Source organism: Gorilla gorilla, chromosome 3 (assembly GCF_029281585.2).
Source record: "Gorilla gorilla gorilla isolate KB3781 chromosome 3, NHGRI_mGorGor1-v2.1_pri, whole genome shotgun sequence".
In the NCBI taxonomy this organism is placed as follows: domain Eukaryota; kingdom Metazoa; phylum Chordata; class Mammalia; order Primates; family Hominidae; genus Gorilla; species Gorilla gorilla.
In genome coordinates, this window is record NC_073227.2 from 197,121,214 (window position 1) to 197,142,769 (window position 21,556).

At 34.8% G+C, this 21,556-nt stretch overlaps 1 protein-coding gene across 5 annotated transcripts in view; it reads left to right on the top strand.

The window, feature by feature from the left end:
- The window catches only part of WDR17 (WD repeat domain 17), a 116,084-nt gene that overhangs the window by 69,746 nt on the left and 24,782 nt on the right, over positions 1-21,556 (top strand). For all 5 annotated transcript variants that reach the window (XM_019026049.4, XM_055384175.2, XM_004040656.5 and 2 more), the window contains 10 exons: positions 1,370-1,461; positions 3,736-3,818; positions 5,826-5,912; positions 9,843-10,007; positions 11,981-12,183; positions 13,656-13,805; positions 13,893-14,023; positions 14,315-14,440; positions 15,655-15,810; positions 19,940-20,004. In XM_019026049.4, coding sequence (XP_018881594.3) covers positions 1,370-1,461; positions 3,736-3,818; positions 5,826-5,912; positions 9,843-10,007; positions 11,981-12,183; positions 13,656-13,805; positions 13,893-14,023; positions 14,315-14,440; positions 15,655-15,810; positions 19,940-20,004 — 1,258 coding nt within the window. The remainder of the gene's footprint in view (positions 1-1,369; positions 1,462-3,735; positions 3,819-5,825; positions 5,913-9,842; positions 10,008-11,980; positions 12,184-13,655; positions 13,806-13,892; positions 14,024-14,314; positions 14,441-15,654; positions 15,811-19,939; positions 20,005-21,556) is intronic.

Here is a 21,556-nt window from a genome sequence, read left to right on the forward strand (position 1 = left end):
ATACGAAAAAGGTTAAGGACCATTGCTTTATGTATCCTTCATCTCCTACAATGAGGAGAATTACAGAAAAAGGTTTTACTTACAACTCTTAATGACAATGTTTGTCCTTTAAGCAGAACATAACTGAGCCTATTCTGTTGATATTGCAGTATGAACCTCCACTGTAGGTTACCTTGGCTAGCAATATGGGAATTGGACCAGCCAGTGCAGTCACCTTGCACTAGAGCTCATATTAGTTGAATACTCTTCATCCTACAAAAGTATTTCTCAGAAACATAAAACATGAATAAAACTTATGACTGTAAAAACTATTGTTTCAAATCATAACACAGAAGATCTAATCTGACTTATAGCATTCTTTCACTCTCTACATTGAGAATTTGCATCAAGAAAGTAAAAATTTTAGAAAATGGAAATTCTGTCATTTTCTGTTATGTGATTACTGGTGAATCATGACTTTGAGGTAAGTGGGGATGATATTTAAAAGATAAATGAGTGTTGACAAGGATGGAAATAGAGTAGGATATAGATAATTACATAATTTCCTCTGTATCTTGGCGTAGATACCAGACAAAAAAAAATGCAAATAAATTTTGAAACATATCCCCAATAATTTAAGAACCCCAAAAGGAGAGCAGTATAAAAATGTTAGAAATATGATGAGAACATTTTCAGTGTGTATAATCATTTATCATCAAGTAGTTTCTCCATATTTTTATTCCTAGATAGCAGATGACAGCTGCTCCTTTGTTCTGATGGAGAAAACCTCTTCTTTCACTGTCTTGCAAAAGGCACTTATTTAAGTCCTTGACCATCTACTCACTTAGCAGTAGTTTTATTTTCACAAATATTTTTTATTTCTTAAAACAGAAAGCATTGTTTATGTTTTTATGGAGAAACTGTATTTTTCCTGTGATCTGTTCATAGAAATACTTTCATAACCATTAAAATCTACTAGATAATCATGGAAATATGAATACTGACTGAATATATGATAATATTGAGGAATTATTGTTAATATTCATGATAGTTTGGTCTTGATCAATAAAGAAGTCCCTGTCTTTTAGAGATGCATACTGAGGTTTTTATGGATGAAATAATATGATGTCAGAGATTTACTCCAAATAAATTCAGCAGATGCTATAGACAGAACAAGATTGGCCATATTTTGATAATTGTTGAAGCTGTGTAATGGATACATTAACTTTATTATTTTATCTATATTTTTATACAGTTAATAATTTCCATTATAAAAAAATTAAAGAACTAGTTTGCAAATCTCAGTTCTTACATTTTCACGTTACATTTTTTAAAAGAATTACATTTATCGGAAACATTTAGTATAATGTCTAACAAATTGTTTCCTAAGGTGGTTTAAATTGTATTGCTGGGGGAACTTCCCGAAATGGTGCTTTTATTTGGAATGTTCAAAAGGGCAAAATTATACAACGATTTAATGAGGTAAGATTTATTTATTGCTACTGAATAATATAATGTTTTATACTATTTTGTATTTATTTTGTAAATATTTTTATTTCTTAATATAATATCACTTAATAATCAGGTGGTATGTGTGTTCTCTCAATTAGAAGAAAATCCTAGAGAATACTCACATACTAAAATGAATTCTGAAAATTGTAGCTGAGTCACCTGAAGTTGCATTAGAGAGTCAAAGGAATTTTTGAGTCATCCTCCACAAAATCTGGGCAAATACAAAATAATAGGAAGAAGACTAAACTCAGAGCCAGTCCCAAATTATAGTCCTGGTTCTGTTATTAATTAGCTCTTGACATAAGGAGAATCATTTTATTGCCCTAAACCTGTTTCTTCACCTAAAAAATGATGAAGGTGGATTACATAGTTTCTTAGATTTTCTTCCAGTTTTCAAATTCAATTATTCCGTGAAGAGCCTTAGAACCTGCTCTCTTGTATTTGTAGCATCACAGATTTTATTTCTCCTTTGTCTTGGAGTTATATTGTCATTCCATATTTTACTGAGTTCCATTAATATTTGAAAAATACATATGATCTGATTACAAAATATTAGGTATGAATCAGGGGAAAATGATCTAAGATTGTCTGTGTCTTGAAATTTCATTTATTTTAGATGATTACTATTGAAGCTTATTAAATATATAATTTCTTTGAAAATTGCTTATGCAATTGGGGTTTTAAAAACATTTATACAGAGAGTATTATCCCTTTGAAGATGCTCCTTAGTAGTCCTGCTTCCCCACTACTTGTAGTAGTGTAGCAAATGCAGAGCTTTTAGGAAAACTTTAGGGACCACTGTGAGCAATTTTGCACTCAAAAAAGGAAACTTTGACAAAGGATTATAACAGTTACATCCTTTCCTTTCTCTACATGTAACACAATACCCTTTCAGTTTAGCAATGCCCCAACCTGCCATCTTCCCTCCCATCACCAAAACAACAATTTATTCCATAATAAATAATGGATTATAAGAAGAGATGAGCCTAAAAATGAAACTTATGGCCTAGATTCAAAAATTGTATATCTTTACTTATTAGATCTGTTGATTTCTTCTTATGGCATCTTGGCAACTTGGAATCTCACAGATCTGCCACTAGTACCTAAACACTTCCAGCCTGATTGTGGAAACCCAGCATTTTAGTATCAAGGACATGTCTTGTATTTCTTTATGTCTTTCCCAACATTCACTAGCGAAATTGCTTAAATCCTATGTCATAAATAAGGGAAAAATTAACAATGCCAGCGTTAATTAACTAAGCTACGTGTGTTCCACAAAAAGAATTATGGGATAGTAGAGAGTCATAAATGCAATTTTCATGGGAATAAATGAAGCTGACAGAAGGCCTCCACCCTATAAACTGAATGAATAAAAGGACTAGTCCCATTTTTAAATCTGCCTGCATAAACCTACCCTCCTTGATCCCCAAAGAGGTAAAACAGCAAACTGGAGATTGCTTTAAGAAGTTAAAACTATATTTACACAGCAACCTTAAGCTACAAGATAAAAAGTCACTTTAGTTTCCTCTTAATGGAATTTAAGTACTATATAAAGTAGAACTGTTTCTAATTAAAATTTAGAAATGGGTTGATTACAACTTTTATTTACTGATCACACCATTGATGAATGACATTCTCATGTGTAATATATTCCTTCTAGTTTTAAAAATTCTTATAATTCCATCTATTAACTATATCCCCTGGCCCTTCCTCAGTCCTAGAAAGCAGAAAATCAAGCAAATATAAAGTGATTTATTATAGGAATAACATGAAATCTATTCTGATTTCTTTATAAAATAGAACTTTGAAACTTAGAGAAACAACCAATAATAACTGCTTGCAACATTTCTTATACTGTGGTTGAAGTAGCACTGTGTTTGGAAGCAGATAGATAACTGTTTTCATCACCATACTGGTACTCATGGGAAAAGGCATTAAGCAGCGCTTAATTCTACAGATGACTTAAGAAGGACATTTTGACTCTTTACCTTGTATCCAACAAAAAGAAATGGAGCCACCTGATTTATGTCTTAAAACAACAGATTGGTATCTTAAAACACTTCTAAATTGTGACAGCTTTAGTTTAAAGTATATATTCAGGTTTCTGCTCTTGACAGTAATGCCTCTGTTAGTGTCATCTAAAGCACATTCCTAACAGAAAAGTAATACTTAGAAGAAGTAAATATATAAGAGAAAAAAGGGGTGAATTATTTCTTATTGATAGGTATTTTACATTTTTTGAAGCATGGAACAAATGGAATATTCTGCATTGCCTGGAGTCATAAAGATTCTAAAAGAATAGCAACCTGCAGCAGTGATGGTTTCTGGTAAGTACTATGTATGATACATGATATGAAATTACACTGTTTATAAAGCACTCATTTGATCATTCCAACTGTGTATCAGTGAGATTTCATTTGTACAGCTCTACCAACTCTCAGAGGCATTATTTTTAAGCCCATACAGGCACATACTATATTGCTATGATGTATCATTAATAAATAACAATGCAAGGGTATTTAAAATTTGTTTAATGAGGCATTCAATTGCTTTCTCAATGAAAATACTACTTGAATTATTATGAAAAGACTCATTTCTTTGCTCAAAGAAACTTTAAGGACTTTTCACAGTCTTAATAATTATCATCACATTGTTTGGAGAGTAGTATTTCAGTTTCACAGGTGATTCAGCAGATATTAAGTGCTGTAGAAAGTTGTTTACAGTTTTGTAGATGCTTTTATATATAAAGGGATAAAAAGCCTTTGCAAGGAGAAATAAAGTCATGCATGTGGGAAATGCCTTTTGTTAGGAAATAACTTCACTGACCCTGTGTTTTAGAAGTATGTGCTTTCTTAATTCTGTTAAGTTCCAGAAATAAGTAAGTTTTCAAATAAAAATATGTAAGGAAAAAATGCCTGGTTTAAAAAACTTTTTAAAATCAGATGCTCCTCCCCTGTAGCTGTCTATGGGTATAGCCATCTTCGATAGGTGGATAGGTGGTATAGACACTCATAGTTCTTGAGAATACAGAAGTTGTTAGGTTTTGCTAAACCCACTCCAGTCTTCTCATCCTCACTTTTTAATTTCAGTAGAAAAGACAGTAGTTATGGAAACCAAAGATCCTTACCGGGAAGTTAAAATTTTCAGAAACAACAATATTAGTGATTTTTTTTTCCTTGAAAGGAACTATGTGCTAATTGATAGATACCAAAATACAAAAGCACCTGAGAGTTTTTTGATTAAGTGATACAAAATTAGTTTGACCATGTATTTCAGGGCATTATATATTTGACAGATATCACATTCAGTGACTAAACACCTGTAAGCATAAGTCACCATCACTCCCCAGTAACCTCAAAAGTGTTGGTGGGCCTAATAACATTTAAGACAGTCTTTTCAATACACTTCTAAAACTTCATAATACATTAATTAGTACACGCTTTTTTTCTAATGGAATCAATAGCTTTTGCATTGTGGTAATAATAGACTAGGATAGTAGAGCTTTTATTTTTGCAGTTAAATTATATAGAATCCTTTGCTGATGACAGGGGATGGGGGATCATCTCTGAATTTTAGTTATATTACTGAGAATATACAATGAAAAGTTATAACTTAATGTCTTGGTTTTGGTGCAATGGTACATAAAACCAACTTCATAAATAGTTGTTTTAAACACTATAAATTTTGAACTACCTCATTTTGAAGCTAAAAATCTAATGTATATGTTAGTTATATGATTATGTTTTAAAATGTATTACACTATGTTTTCCTCAATTTAAAAAAATTCTATAAGAAAAAGGGTTTTTGTTGTTTTTCCATCGCTCAGGCTAGAGTGCAGTGGTGCAATCCCAGCTCACTGCAACCTTCATCTCCTGGGTTCAAGTGATCCTCCTGCCTCAGCCTCCTGAGTAGCTGAGACCACAGGTGTGCACCACCACGCCTGGCTACTTTTTTTGTATTTTTTGGTAGAGATGGGGTTTCACCATGTTGGCCAGGCTGGTCTTGAACTCCCGACCTCAAGTGATCCACCCGCCTCGACCTCCCCAAGTGGTGGGATTATAGGCATGAGCCACCGTGCCCGGCCAAGAAAATAGTTTTTAAATCAAAATTTATTACCTTATATTAATTGTAGGTTACCATAATTAATATTAAGAGTTGCAAATATACTCATAATTGGTAACATTTATACAGTACTTTGAAATGTTCTTTTTGCTTTGTAGACAAAATCTCTATCCTGGGATATTTTTATTTGAAATTTACAATTCTGACTTTGTTTCCTTGAATAATGTATTTAGAATATTGTTTTTCTATTAACATATTATAATTAATTCTAGTATTATTCGAACAATTGATGGTAAAGTGCTACACAAATATAAACATCCAGCTGCAGTGTTTGGTTGTGATTGGAGCCAAAACAATAAGTAAGTGGTTTTTTTTCCTGAAATAAATAATAAATACATTTTGGAAATTTTAACTAACCATAAAGTTTAGTGCTATTTCCAAAGGTAGTATCTATCACTCTCTTTATACAATATCCCCTTTGCCTAGCAAATGAGAAACAGCCTTGTAATTGCTCATTTATTTTAGTTATTTTTATTCCATGAAGTTTTTACATGATTTACAAATATTGATTTCCTACTCTCAAAAAAACTTTCTAATACTTAGGAAAAAAAATAATGCTAACTAATGAAAAATGGAAATGAGTCCATTGCATGTATGGCTTCTATCATAGAAATGTGGCCCTTTTTTTAATCTCACTTAGGAATCTGTGCAATGCCAGTGTTCCACTGTGACTTTGCATTGTCCCCCACCCGATGCTAATGCCTCTGGCACTGGGTAATTTTCCACGATGTGGAACTTAAGTGCCTGGTTTTAAAAGGTCAATCTTGTTTGACAGCCGAGTATTTATCATGTAAAAATCAGCTTAGATTTAAAATTACATCCAAGTCAAATCTCCACTAAAATCAGACCTTTAACTCATTGCATTTCCTAGAATATTGTGTTTCAAGCCTCTTTTAATGGGATATAAATTATATCTAAAAATTCAAAGTTATTTAAGATATTGTCAAAAACAATGTGAATTATGTTATTTTGTTTGAAATGTGGGAAATATAGAGTAAGGTACTAAAGCCTAATTATACTTGTGTTCAGAGTCAAATCACACGTTTTACAAAAATGATAGACCTATGTATTTCCTCCATCAAGTGCAGAAGAATGTGTAAAAAACACTGTTTTTTGTGGGTTTTTTGAGGACAGAGTTTCGCTCTTGCTGCCCAGGCTAGAGTGCAATGGCACGATCTCGGCTCACGGCAACCTCCGCCTCCCGGGTTCAAGCAATTCTCCGGCCTCAGCCTCCTGAGTAGCTGGGATTATAGGCATGCGCCACCACGCCCAGCTAATTTTGTATTTTTAGTAGAGACGGGGTTTCTCCATGTTGGTCAGGCTGGTCTCGAATTCCCGACCTCAGGTGATCCACCCGCCTTGGCCTCCCAAAGTGCTGGGATTACAGGCGTGAGCCACCACGCCTGGCCTTGCATGCTGTTAAGGTTATATGCAAAATAAGCTCACTATCAGCTCATCCCCAGTATTTCCTATCTCAGTGGCCAATATTGCTAACAAGGAAAACTGCTAAAGCCAGAATCCTTAGCCTTTTCTTTTACACCTTTTTATATCTCACTTTCTGTTTTCAATCAGCCACCAATTCCTGTAATTTTCTCTGTCTAAATATTCATCTTGGCCAGGTATGGTGGCTCATGCCTCTAATTCAAGCACTTTGGAAGCTGAGGCCAGAGGGTCACTTAAGCTCAGGAGTTCAATACCAGCCTGGGCAACATAGTGAGACTTCATCTCTTAAAAAAAAAAAAAAGAAAGAAAAATGAAAAATGAAAAAATTAGTCAAACTGGTGGGGCACACTTGTAGTCACAGCTCCTCGGGAGGCTGAGGTGGGAGGATGGGTTGAGCCCAGGAGGTCGAGGCTGCAGTAAGCCATGATTGTGCCACTGCACTGCAGCCTGGGTGATAGAGCCAGACCCTGTTTCAAATTTAAAAGAAAAAACTTATAAATACTCTTTTTTTTCCTAACAATCAACTTGCCACTAAACCAATAACATTTGGGTTTTTTTAAGAGTCCTGCAGAAACCTTCTAAGTCAGTTCTACAGTTTACACCCTTTATCATCACCTCCTCTCTCTCTACCCCACCTCTCCATGTTGCAGTCAGAATGAACATTTAAGACACAGAGCTGGGCACACCATTCTACTGCTTAAATCTTTCAATACTTTCCCATTAACTGCAGGATAAAATGAAAACTTTTAGCAAGCACTACAAGAAGGTCCCTGAATAATCTTTTTCCTATTTTATTAATCTCATTCCCAGGCTTGCTTTCCCTTACTCCTTGCATCCAACCACACTCACTTTCAGTTTATGGAACTAGCCATCTGATTTTCACCCCAAGGTTCACTTACACTGGCCCCCTTACCTAGGATTCTGTTTCCCACCTTACACCACACACCCTACCTGGGTGGGAGATAGATAACTGCTATCCATCCTTCAGCTTTCAGCTCAAAAACCACAGAAAAGTATTCGTTGACCCCCATATGAAGTAAGTTTCCCATATAATATGCCTTTGGAGCACTTAATATAATAAAATTAAATTTTATTTGTTGCCTGGTTGCATATTGGCTGTCTCACCCTCTGAAATGTAAGCCCTATGAGATCGCCAACTATGTTATCTGTGTTAAACAGCATATTCTTAGCAAAACACTGAGTTGCTGACCCTCACTGTGCCTTGAAAAAAGGAGATGTTCAATAAATATTTGTTGAATATGCAAATGAATAGAATTACCTTGTATCTGACTAATAGAACAGTTCCGCATTCCTATTTCTCTGTTTTATAGAGTTAATAACCCATTTGGCCAGTTGAAATAAAAGCTAGATATTAATATAATATGTTTCGTTAGTTAAGAAAGCTATGTTTTCAAATGACACTGGAAGTGCTTTCTATTTAACTATTATGCTTACTACCAAGCATATCTAATAAACTTCATTTTTAATTTTAGAAACCTTTTAAAATGTTTTAATTGCTGTATTCGTATTCCACTTAGTGTCTTAGTAGGTAAGTGAACCTTGAACATACCAAAGTTTATTTATAAGGTGTCTCTGACTGTATAACTTAGATATCTTTATGTGCATTCTTTAAATGTTTATGATATCATTTCTGACTTTATGTATCTGTATATACATATATATATAAATATACTCATATATGCATGTAAATATATATATGCAAATTATATTTTCCCAAATGTAGAAACTGTCTTGTTTATCAGTGGATCTTGAGAAGTTGTAATCTGCACATTTGCAGATTGGCATGCCAGTTTGCAAACTACCGTATTTCTACATGTGGGCTTAAATAAATATAAGTATTATAACCCATGTGACAAAATCAACAGTTTGAAGTTTTGAAAGGGTTTTGATGACAGTTGTGATCCACAGTGTGTAACTGCCTTTCTTTAGGTTTAGCATGTGGAGACTGTTTATATGATGGTTAGAGTAGATGTTCCTCAAGTAGACTATTCTGGCAGGTCCGTGATTTCCACAGGTCTGCCTAGTACTCATAATTCCTTTCCTAGCAGTATTCCAAGTTTGATCACGAAGGTACAAGTAGTTGCTTAGCTTATTCTCACTGTTGTAATAATGAGCAAAGAACATTAAAAGATCATATTCTATTTCCAGGGGCTTCATAGTTGTATCAAACAGTTAAAGCATCTTAAAGAAGGGAAGCCATCAAAAAGGAATGGAAAACTGGACTGTGACTTCCTGTCCAATCAGACAACCCTGGTCTGCAGGGAGCTTTTCCAGAAAACTTTCAGTGAGAATACTGTTGTTTGTACCCATGCCACAAAAACAATCTAACAAATGGGCTAAGGCATGTAATAATAATTTGCCCACCAGCAAGTAAGCAAATGTCATCACTCACCATTTGAGATGCTTCTTAAGACCTAAGTGTTGCAAAATGTAAAGTTTGAGAAAAATTCAGAACATTATGAGTCTGGTCATCTTGAAAAAGAACTTATAGAAATAGAAATACCATTACCTCTGACCTAAAATAAATAAAATAAAAATTCAACCAATTAAAAGAAAACACAGAAAGAAACACACCATACTGGTGCAGTTTCTGTAAATGAGCAGTAGCGTGATTATACACGATTTTTTACATATGTAAGTTTTTAGTCTAACTTCACTAAGGAAGCAAAAATTCTACTTTTAGAAATTAGAACTATGGTATACCTTTAATTATTAGTTATATATCATATTTATCCTATGTCAATATTCCATTGATGATATTTCAGAGACATGATAGCCACTGGCTGTGAAGACACAAATGTTCGTGTTTATTATGTAGCCACCAGCTCAGATCAACCATTGAAAGTATTTAGTGGGCATACAGCAAAAGTGTTTCATGTTAAATGGTCTCCTCTGAGAGAGGGAATTCTTTGCAGTGGTTCTGATGATGGGTATGTATTTTTGGATTCTAATTTTCTAGTCCTTAAAATCATAAGCTTATATTTTCCTAGAAATGTACATATTTATAGGAGATATATAGATATATAGATATATACAGAGTCTCCCTCTGTCACCCAGGCTGGAATGCAGTGGCGTGATTGTGGTTTACTGCAATCTCCACCTCCCAGGTTCAAGTGATTCTCCTGCCTCAGCCTCCCGAGTAGCTGGGAACCACAGATTTAGTATTGAATGATTAAGCATTTTCATTGAATTTTTGGCATAAATCCAAATTTAATAAGATAAATAATTAGGAGATTTCTGTAGGTTATGACTTGAAATAAGTCAGAATGGTAGGGAAATCAGTTATACTGCCGTACTCATGGCAGAACTCACAGATGCTGCGCTTCAGCCTGGAGAGCCTCAGACACTCATTTGCAGTGGGGCCTATAAAAGCCTTTCTTGGGTTTGACCAAAAAACATGCATTGGGACTTCAAAGCCTAACTACCTAACATGTCGTAAAAGGAAAGACACCTGTTCTAGTGGCCCCTACAATAACATTAAGTTATTTTGATACAAATCCCTTTAATGTATTCTTATTTATGAAAGTATATCAAATGTAAAATATTTAAATGTTAGCATATATAAGAAATTAGCAACAAAATTTTTAGATTGTAACATACTTTGATATATTGTCGTGTGCAAGCTTAAGAGGACAAAGAAGAAATGAATTTTTTTTTTTTTGAGACAGTCTCGCTGTGAGACTGTGGCATGATCTCAGCTCACTGCAACCTCTGCCTCCCGGGTTCAAGCTATTCTCCTGCTTCAGCCTCCCTAGTAGCTGGGACTACAGGTGTGCGCCATCACGCCCAGCTAATTTTTGTATTTTTGGTAGAGACGGGGTTTCACCATGTTGGCCAGGATGGTCTCGATCTCTTGACCTCATGATCCGCCCGCCTCAGCCTCCCAAAGTGCTGAGATTACAGACGTGAGCCCCTGCGCCTGGCCGAAATGAAACTTTTTATATAAAGCAGAAAGGGATATGCCTTAAGAAATAAGAATATATCATTTATCTCCTATATAGTGCAAAATAGTAATACTTTTGAAGTACTACTATTTTGTTGTCAGTTTGGCATATATCTGTGACTAAAAAATTATTGTGAATTGTCTAAGCAAAATTAGCAGTTGGAGGTCTTAAATTGATTGTAAATTAAATTTTAATTTCAGTAACATTTGTACAATCAATAGATACAAGTAATTTCACGAATCCAGTTATATTTAAATTTTTTAACTTGATCTAAGATTTATTCTACACTGACCAAGCAACTTATATCACTGACAAAAACATGAAGGAATTATTTGCTGTATTGATTAAAGCATAAATATGAGGTGACATTTCAAATAATACCCATCATAATACATGTTATACTTTTATAATTTACAAATAATCTTAATATATTAAATTATTGTATCTGTATTATTAGTCATATTTTCCACTTTGGTTATAGCTGTTTTTGGTATTTCATTTTAACAAAGCAATTTTATTCACATGTAACTAACCGGCACATTGTGCACATGTACCCTGAAACTTAAAGTATAATAATAATTAAAAAAAACTGTGAAATAATATGTTTACTACCAGTAATAAGAGTAAAAGTCAAGAAAGAAAATATGTTTAAATAAGCTAGCACTAGCCTAGTTAAATATTCATTTCCATCTACTATAAAGAAAAGTATGTGAGGGGATGAATTTGTTAATTAGCTTGATTTAATTATTCCACATTGTAAGCATACATCAAAATATCACATAAATATATACAATTATTATTTTTTAAATTAAAGTGAAATGAAGAGAACCTTATATCTTGAGACATAAAATGCTTCTAGATAAGCTAACAAATAATTATTATACTCTATTAAGAATATGTTAATACTCTAGATACATTATAACTTGAATGCTATCACACCCGTAATATTCTGTTTTCAGTACCGTTCGAATCTGGGATTATACTCAGGATGCTTGCATCAATATTCTTAATGGACACACTGCACCTGTGAGAGGATTAATGTGGAATACTGAGATTCCATATCTGCTCATATCTGGCAGCTGGGACTATACTATAAAAGTATGGGACACTCGAGAAGGAACTTGTGTGGATACTGTGTATGATCACGGTGCAGATGTATATGGTAAAGTGTCTTTCATTCTTTCATGTATTTGTTATATTGACATACTAATGATGCTTATAACTTCTGAGGAATACAGTATTTTTGAAGAAGTTATACAGTGTTTTACTTTACAATAACATTTTTCACATTAGAAAGTATACATGTTTATTATTATAATACCAGAATGTGCAGAAGAAAAAGTCAACAAAAATTATCAGAAGATGACTATTGTTAGCACTGTGTTGTCTTTCTCCCCACCGTCTGCAGGTGTGTCTGTGTTTCTGTGTACACACAAACACACACACAATGCACACATATTGCGATGGGCATATATACATGTATGGCTTTTGTTTTTCTCCCTTCCATTGACATCACTCCAGAGGTAAGTTGTTTAACAGGAAATCAGTAATAGAGTAGATACCACTTATTTAACCATTTCTCTATTCTTGGATGTTTAGTACAATGTTTTGTTTTTTAATATAATCCCTTTTTTTAATATAATTAATTGGTTATGGAAAATCAGATTACTTACCATTTGCACATCTCTTCACTCTCATTCTTGTTTGTATTTATTCTCATCCTTAAACTTTGATGGGAGTAAATGGGCAGATTAAGAATCCAAAAATGATTTCTTAGAAAATGTAACCTCAGTCTAGATCAGGTTCAGATCCATATGCTTGATCACAATGGCCTTTTAGCCAAGGCAATGCAGGACTGAGTGTGGGAGAGAATCATATTTGTTGATATTCGAATTGAAAGGTCCCCAACTCTTCATCTTTTAACTAGAACGTCATCTGCCCATCCACTAACTCACAGATACTATGTATGCTATTGGTTTTATTGTATACTTGTTGCTACTTAACCACACGAAATATACTTTTAACATTTTCATCCATGACCATTTGCTTTCTAATAATTTTTTTCTTTTTTCTTTCTTTCTTTTTTTATTATTATTTTGTTTTTTTGAAACAGAGTCTCACTCTGGCTCTGTTGCCCAGGATGGTGTACAGTGGTGCAAACACAGCTCACGTCAACCTTCACCTCCCAGGCTCAAGAGATCCTCCCACCTTAGCCTTCCAAGTAGCTGGGACTACAATCACATGCCACCACACCCAGCTAATTTCTGTATTTTTGGTAGAGATGGTATTTCATTATGTTGCCCAGGCCGATCTCAAACTCCTGGGCTCAAGGGATCCACCCGCCTCAGACTCCCAGGAAAGTGCTGGGATTACAGGCGTGAGCCACCATTTCCAGCCTCTAATAGTTATTCAATTTTATATTCATATTTATAGAATATATAAAATAATTTATTGCATTCTTCTATTATTTTCAGCCAGTATATTAAATGCAGATAGAAGGTTGACTGAGAACCTTTCAGTTACTCACAATATTTCTTCATAGCTTCAATTCTGTAGAAGTTTTATGAAGCACATATATATAAAAAATATTTTTCAATGTTCACTTTACTTAAAATAGGTTTTTATTTTCATCAGGTTTAACCTGCCATCCCAGTCGCCCCTTCACTATGGCCTCTTGCTCCCGTGACTCTACAGTGAGACTCTGGTCATTAACAGCCTTAGTCACTCCTGTACAAATAAATATTCTGGCAGACAGATCTTGGGAAGAAATTATTGGGAACACTGGTATGGAACATATACATGTATTAGAGTTTATTTCTAAATAATGTTTTATGAGAAATCTTTTCTCACTGAATTATGTCTGTTCTTCAGATTATGCTATAGAACCAGGCACTCCTCCTCTACTGTGTGGTAAAGTGTCAAGAGATATTAGACAGGAAATAGAAAAACTAACTGCTAATTCTCGAGTGAAAAAACTAAGATGGTTTTCAGAATGTTTATCCGTAAGTATTACAGGAATTAAATGCGAATATTTTCCCTTTAGCCAACATGAATCATTACAACTATTTTTATTCACACATTTACATGTACCATTCTAATTCATTGGGTAACTCTTACCATAATCTGTGCACTATAAGAAAGCAAATGTAAAACTAGAAACAATACATGAGATAACATATAGTTATTTTGTTAATTTTTAAATTTAGATATGCCTGCATTATAATATTTTTGAAGATGCAAAATATGAGGTTTTTAATTCACTATTCCATATTTATTTTTTGTCAACTCTTTAGCCTCCAGGTGGCAGTGACAATTTATGGAACTTGGTTGCTGTGATAAAAGGACAGGATGATAGCTTACTTCCTCAGAACTACTGCAAAGGAATAATGCACTTGAAACATCTGATTAAATTTAAAACAGTGAGTAAAATATGCAAATATGATGTACTCAAGCAAATTTTTTGCCTTTTCACTATTAAAATATAAAAATGATTTTAAAAATATATATGATTAGATTGGTAGATTTAAATAAATGAACACTGAGGAGATCCATCTTGGGTAAAATGAATCATAAAAGTGAATTACTTGAGAACAGATTAAGTCAATCATGGTTATCATAGGTTGAGTCTCATGAAATTCCTTCAAGGTCACTTGGAACTCCTTGAAATGCTTTATCTTTCCCCTATTAGCAGATGACTGTGACATGTGGACTATTCTAATTTTAGTCTCAGAGGGCCTAATGGGCTGTTCTGGGATATGTTTTATAAAAAATGATCATATTATAGCTCTTAATGAATTTCAGTAAAAACTACTAGTTACCTCATCCCTGGGGCAATCTACAGCACTAACAACAAAACCCATTCTGGGACCAGAAAGAAAAAATTGCTTGTATATTTTCTGAAATATGTATAGTTAATCGTTAGAGCATGGAGACAGTTGTGCCAGAGATGTGGATCTAATGCTCATAAAGAGCAGTTTTTTCCATGAAGAGGAAGTACTGTCTTTAATCGCAAACTAAACACCTAATGACTGTAACCACAAAATCTATTTGACAGGAGAAGAGCTAATTAAAGTAAGCCAGTAACTTTTTGTTTTTACTAGAGGCCTGTCTGTACTGCTGTATATGACTTTATCATTACCTTTTATCTGTTCTGTACAACTACAACACCTGGAGAGGGTTAAGAACAATGGGATTCAGTCTCTCCCCTCCTGTGTCCCACCCCCACACACACCCCAAAATATTATGTTTAGAAACGTATCACATTTTATAGAGGAAAATATTTTTAAATATTTACTTTCCAGAGCTATATGCTTTTGAAGTATGTATTCATGGAAAGTTTATATGATCATCTGTTATCATGAACTCTTGTAAAACAATTTTTTTAAATTTTTAATTATTATGGATGCGTAATAGTTTATGGGGTATATGTGATATTTTCATACAAGCATACGAGTATTGATCAAATCAGGGTAATTGGGGTATCCATCACCTCAAGCATTTATCTTTTTTTGTGTGTTAGGAACATTTCAATTCCGCTCTATTAGTTATTTCAAAATATACAACAAATTATTGTGACACATACAAAACAAAATATGACAAATTTTTTAAAATTCTATTTTCTTTTTAAAACCAGTCTGAAGCTCAAGAACTAACAACAGTCAAGATGTCTAAATTTGGTGGTGGTATTGGTGTACCTACTAAAGAGGAAAGACTGAAGGAAGCTGCTGAAATCCACTTGAGATTAGGACAAATTCAGAGATACTGTGAACTTATGGTTGAACTTGGAGAGGTAATGTGCTATGAAAGTAAAACTAATGAGTTTAACATAGTAGTCTAAACGTTAAGAATATACTCAATTTTAAGTATTAAAAATAAAAAGCTCAGCACTTTGGAGGCCAAGGTGGGTGGATCACTTGAGCCCAGGAGTTCAATACTAGCCTGGGCAACACGGTAAAACCCCACCTCTACAAAAAACACAAAAAATTAGACAGGCATGGTGGTGTGCACTTGTAATCCCAGCCTTGGGAAGCTAAGATGAGAGGATCAGTTGAGCCCAGGAGGCAGAGGTTGCAGTGAGCTGTGATTGTACCACTGCACTCCAGCCTGGGCTACAGAAAGAGACCCTATCTCAAAAAGAAAAAAAAAAAAAGCCTGAGCGTGGTGGCTCACGCCTGTAATCCCAACACTTTGGGAGGCCAAGTCGGGTGGATCACGAGGTCAGGAGATTGAGATCATCCTGGCCAACATGGTGAAACCTTGTCTCTGCTAAAATACAGAAAAACAAAAACAAAACTAGCCAGGCGTGTGGCACGCACCTCTAGTCCCAGCTACTTGGGAGGCTGAGGCAGGGGAATTGCCTGAACCTGGGAGGCAGAGGTTGCAGTGAGCCGAGATCGTGCCACTGTACTCCAGCCTGGGTAACTCCATCTCAAAAAAAAAAAAAAAAAAAAAAAAGGGGGAAAGAAATGTATATACCCTGCATGCTGGCTCACACTTTCACACCTGTAACCCTACCACTTTAGGAGGCCAAGGCAGAAGGATCACTTGAGGACAAGAGTTCAAGATCAGCCTAGCCAACATGGAGAAACCCCGCCTCTTCTAAAAATATAAAAATTAGCCCAGCATGGTGGCGTATTCCTGTAATCCCAGCTACTTGGGAGGCTGAGGCAGGAGAATTGCTTGAACCTGGGAGGCAGAGGTTGCACGGAGCCGAGATCGCACCATTGCACTCCAGCCTGGTGACAGAGCAAGACTCCATCTCAAAAATAAATAAATAAATAAATAAAAGGAAGCTTATTTTTTTACAGATCTAATTGATTCTCTACCAATCTGATATTAAGTGTAGATGTTAGGAGAGTAGTTATCAAAGTGTTCCAGGACAGCAGCATTGGCATCACTGGGATCCCTATGCATGTCTCACCTCAGACCTACAGAATCGGAAACTGCGGGGTTGGAGCCCAGCCATCTTGTGTTGTCATAAGCCCTCCATGTTATTATCTTGCATGCTGAAGTTTGAGAACTACCGCCCTAGGCTGGAATCTTAGCTTCTTACAAACAAACAAAAAACTATGTTGGCTAATTTGTTCAGAGTAGAATCCGCTTGCTAATACTACTTGTCATAACTAAATCCCACACTGGCCAGAAGAAGGGTTTCTGCTGAATATCATCTGATAAAGGATGATGATTGTTTAATGGAGGGCTAAATCAACAAAACTGATCTTTACAAAAAGGTTAGGATGAATTTATGCTTTTGCTACCCTTTAGTAGATGGGTAGTGACTGCAATGGAACACGGGAGAATGGGGCTTCTGTTTCTTCATCCTGGGTGTTGATTACATGGGCATATTCAGTTTGTGTAAACTTATTGGACCTTTCCCTTTTCTGTATATGCATTTCAGTTCAGTGAAAATTCTTCCTTTCCCTGCCCCACCAAAACAACGGTTAGAATGGGTGGCATGGACTTATTTCATAGCTTATCATCTTTTAAAACGTTTATGTTAGTTAATTGTGTAGCTACAAAGCATGATATTAAGAATACTTGTAAATAATATAAAGTAAAACTAAGCAATATGGTTACATTAAAATAAAACTAAATTTAGCTCACCTTTTTATTTTCCATATACTTCAAGAAAAACAACGAATTACTGCTTGACCCCAAATAATAAAATGTGTCATTTTAAAATGTTATCAAAAAGGCATTATAAATTTAAAAGTATTTAATTTAGGAGCAATGTAAAAATTTTCCTTGTAAAGTAGTAAATATTTAACTAAAAGTTGCTTTTTTAAACAGCATTACTGCAGAGAAGATCTATCAAAAGTCAAGGAGAAAAGGAATTAATAAATTTTGGTACAACAGTGTAATTCTTTAGCTTTCTGGGTTTTATATTTGATTAAATATAATTTAAACTGCCTTTAACTCAAAGCCTATTTCAATCAGGTATCTGTTTGGGAAGCTTAATAATTTTATTGTTGTGCAGGTTCATCGATGTACTTCATGATCCATGAAGCTGTACAAGTTGTTAGAAATATGGGTGTCCTAAGCCAGGCACGGTGGCTCACGCCTGTAATCCCAGCACTTTGGGAGGCTGAGGCAGGTGGATCACCTGAGGTCAAGAGTTCGAGAACAGCCCTGCCAACATGGTGAAACCCTGTCTCTACCAAAAATACAAAAATTAGCTGGACATGGTGGCAGGTTCCTGTAGTCCCAGCTACTCGGGAGGCTGAGGCAGGAGAATCACTTGAATCCGGCAGGCGGAGGTTGCAGTGAGCCAAGATCATACCATTGCACTGCAGCCTGGGTGACAAGAGTGAAACTCCATCTCAAAAGAAAAAAAGAAAAAAGAAATATGGGTGTCCATAGAATCGTTGGTAATCATTTCTTACGAATGTTGTTTATATTTTTAAGCTTATTTATTAGACATGTTTCTATTGAAAGAGCTTGGTGAATTCAAAGTTAATTTAATCTACATTGCAACTTCTTTCTTCCGTTAGAGAGAGATTTCCCCTGAAAACATATTTTAAGATACCTTTTAGGTAACATGATTTTAAATATGTAGTATTAAAAATTGCCTGTTTAAAATTTAACGTATTATTTTCTGGTTAATTACCAATTTTCTAGTGATAATTGCAATAGAATCCTAGTGTTTTGAAGAGCCTTAATTAAAATAAAATTTTGATTCATGTAGTGATATTTCAGAAAATTTTCCTCTCAGTTCCACTCTAGACTGGAATTCAATGAAATCTATATTTTCATTTAACAGTAACAATCAGCCTTTATTAAACAATGAGCTTCTTCAATAGAAGTCCAATTTTTATATATGAAGACAAGTATTATCAGTTAAATGAAGAAATGACAATAAGTAAAATTTATTAAAATGAGTAGGAAAGGATAAAATAGAAATAGGTGGTATATTTGTTCATGTAAGTAGCAGTGAAATAAAAATGTTAATATTTTGAACACCATGGAACAAATTACTCTGGAGTTGTATTAGAAGATGAGTCAACATATTTTTCAAAGTACATATTTTAGTTACTATTTCTTTTCTTCCCTTCTTTTCTCTCCCTCAGTCTCTCCTTCCATTTTTCTCTTTCTTTCTCTCTAGGTTTAGGACTGGATTTTCCCTAAATAATAGAATTTTACATATTTTATTTTAAAATATTTTAATATGTAGAGACTTCAAAAATTTGTGGAAAATGGAATTAAAAGATAGCAATAAAAAATAAATATTTTTCTCAACTTCTTCAAGCTCCATCAAGTTCAAGACACTTTTGTAAGTGATGACAGCAGCCATTTAATCCTTCCCTAAGGAACCGAGGGGTACTTGGAATTTAACCATGTCAATGCAGTCTTTTTTACTTTGTTTTTTTGTTTATTTGTTTGTGTGTGGTTTTTTTTTTTTTTTTTTTTTTGGAGACAAAGTCTCGCTCTGTGGCCCAGACTGGAGTGCAGTGATGTGATCACAACTCACTGCAGCCTTGAACCCCTGGGCTCAAACGATCCTGTCCACTCAGCCTCCCAAGTAGCTAGAACTACAAGTGTGCACCACCACACCTGACTAATTAAAATATATATATATATGTTTTGGTAGACATGAGGGTCTTGCTGTGTTGCCCAGGCTGGTCTCAAACTTCTAGCCTCAAGCAATCCTCCCACCTCAGCCTCCCAAAGCACTGGCTTTACAGGCATCAGCCACCATGCCCAGCTTCTTTTATATTATTGACAGAGGTAAAATTAGTGCTTTTTAAAGATTTTTTTAAGACTACGGAACAAAAAGAAGTCAGAAAGTACCAAATCAGGACTCAAGAACTCAAATATAAAAATACTATATTATAAATACCAATCTATTTTTTAAGTGTCTTAAGAATTACACAGAGCAACCAAAATTAATATGCTCCTGCCCTTTTTGCCTTCTATTGTAGTGGGACAAAGCCCTGTCAATTGCACCAGGAGTCTCTGTGAAATACTGGAAGAAGTTAATGCAGAGGTAAGGCAGAGAGAGTCTGTGTTAAAACAGATGTTTTAAAATCATGTTAGAATAGAAGCAGTATATAAATATGGCAGTAGCTCTTGAAATTTCTTATTCTTATGTTGTCTTAAATAACAACTAAATTTTGTATCTACTGATACAGTAAATGAAATGAATCAGTTACAAGTAATTTTGGTGTTCTTGGATTTGACTTGACCTCTGATGAAGATAGCAGAAGGCAAATTTCCCCATGTCAATGGAGAGAAGGACAGATCAGCAAACATAATCACTGATTAATAAATTGCTATTGAAATATAAGTGGCAAGATTTTCTGAAGGTTAGCATAGGTTCGTAAAATACTATTCTATTAATTATCTCAAAAATTTTATCTGTAGGCACTAATTCCTGCCATTTCTTCCCATGGATATGAGGGAGGCACTGATGATAAAGAAGGGTCTGACCACTGAGGAAATTAACTAAACATTCTTGTTTTAGAATGCAATAAACCGACAAGATTTTTTCTCAAGTGGACTGGTTTCCTGGGGTTGCCGTAAAAAAAAAAAAAAAAAAAAATTACCATAAAATGGGTGGCCTAAAACAACAGAAATTTATTTTCTCACAGTTCTGGAGGCCAGAAGTCTAAATCATGTTGTCAGCAAAGTTGGTTTCTACTGGAGGCTCTAAGAAAGAATTAATTCCATGCTTCTCTCTTGGTGTCTGGTTGCGTGCAGTCCTTGGCATCTTGTGGCTTTTTGACACGTCACTCCAGTCTCTCCCTTATCTGCACATGGCATTATTCCCTGTGTGTCTCTGTGCCCAGATTTCCTCTTCTTATAAGTCATGAGTCATACTGGATTGAGGTCCTACCCTAATCCAGTATGACCGCATATTACTTCAACTAATTACATCGGCTAAGACCCTATTTCCATATATGGTTACATTCACAGGTATCGTGGGTTAGGACTTCAACATGTTGTTTTGAGGGACACATTTCAACCTACAACGTATGATTATTCTCTGTTCTATTTTATTCTACTCTCTTCTGTGCTATTCATTCATTTAACAAATATTTATTAATGCCTACTATATGCCAATCACTGTGCTAATCTTATAGAGTACTATATATTGTTATGTAATTACCTTTCTTCTGACATTAAAAACAGAAATTTGGATTTTTCTTTTATGCAACAAGGTTTAGTGGCAAAAAATCAACTGCTTCTTATAGACACAAGTAAAAATCAATCAAAGGCTAAACATAAAATTCAGAAGGATTAACACATTTGCCATGGGAATGTAGACTGTTCCCTAGCACCTGCTCCCAACAGTAAGTTAAGCAACAGGCTGATTGTAGCCCTCAGATTTTAGGCTCCCTCTCCTGAGCTTTAAGAATCCCCAGTGCTGTAAGTCCCTGTACCCTCACAGCACAATTGTGAATGTTATTGCTCTCACCGAATCCTTAAGAAAGTCAAGTTAGCAGAGGATATTTATTTCACAAAACATTATTTCAATCTCAGCAAAAACTTAATGGATTTCCATTTAAGACCAAAGTGGAGTCACTCCGTGTTAATAT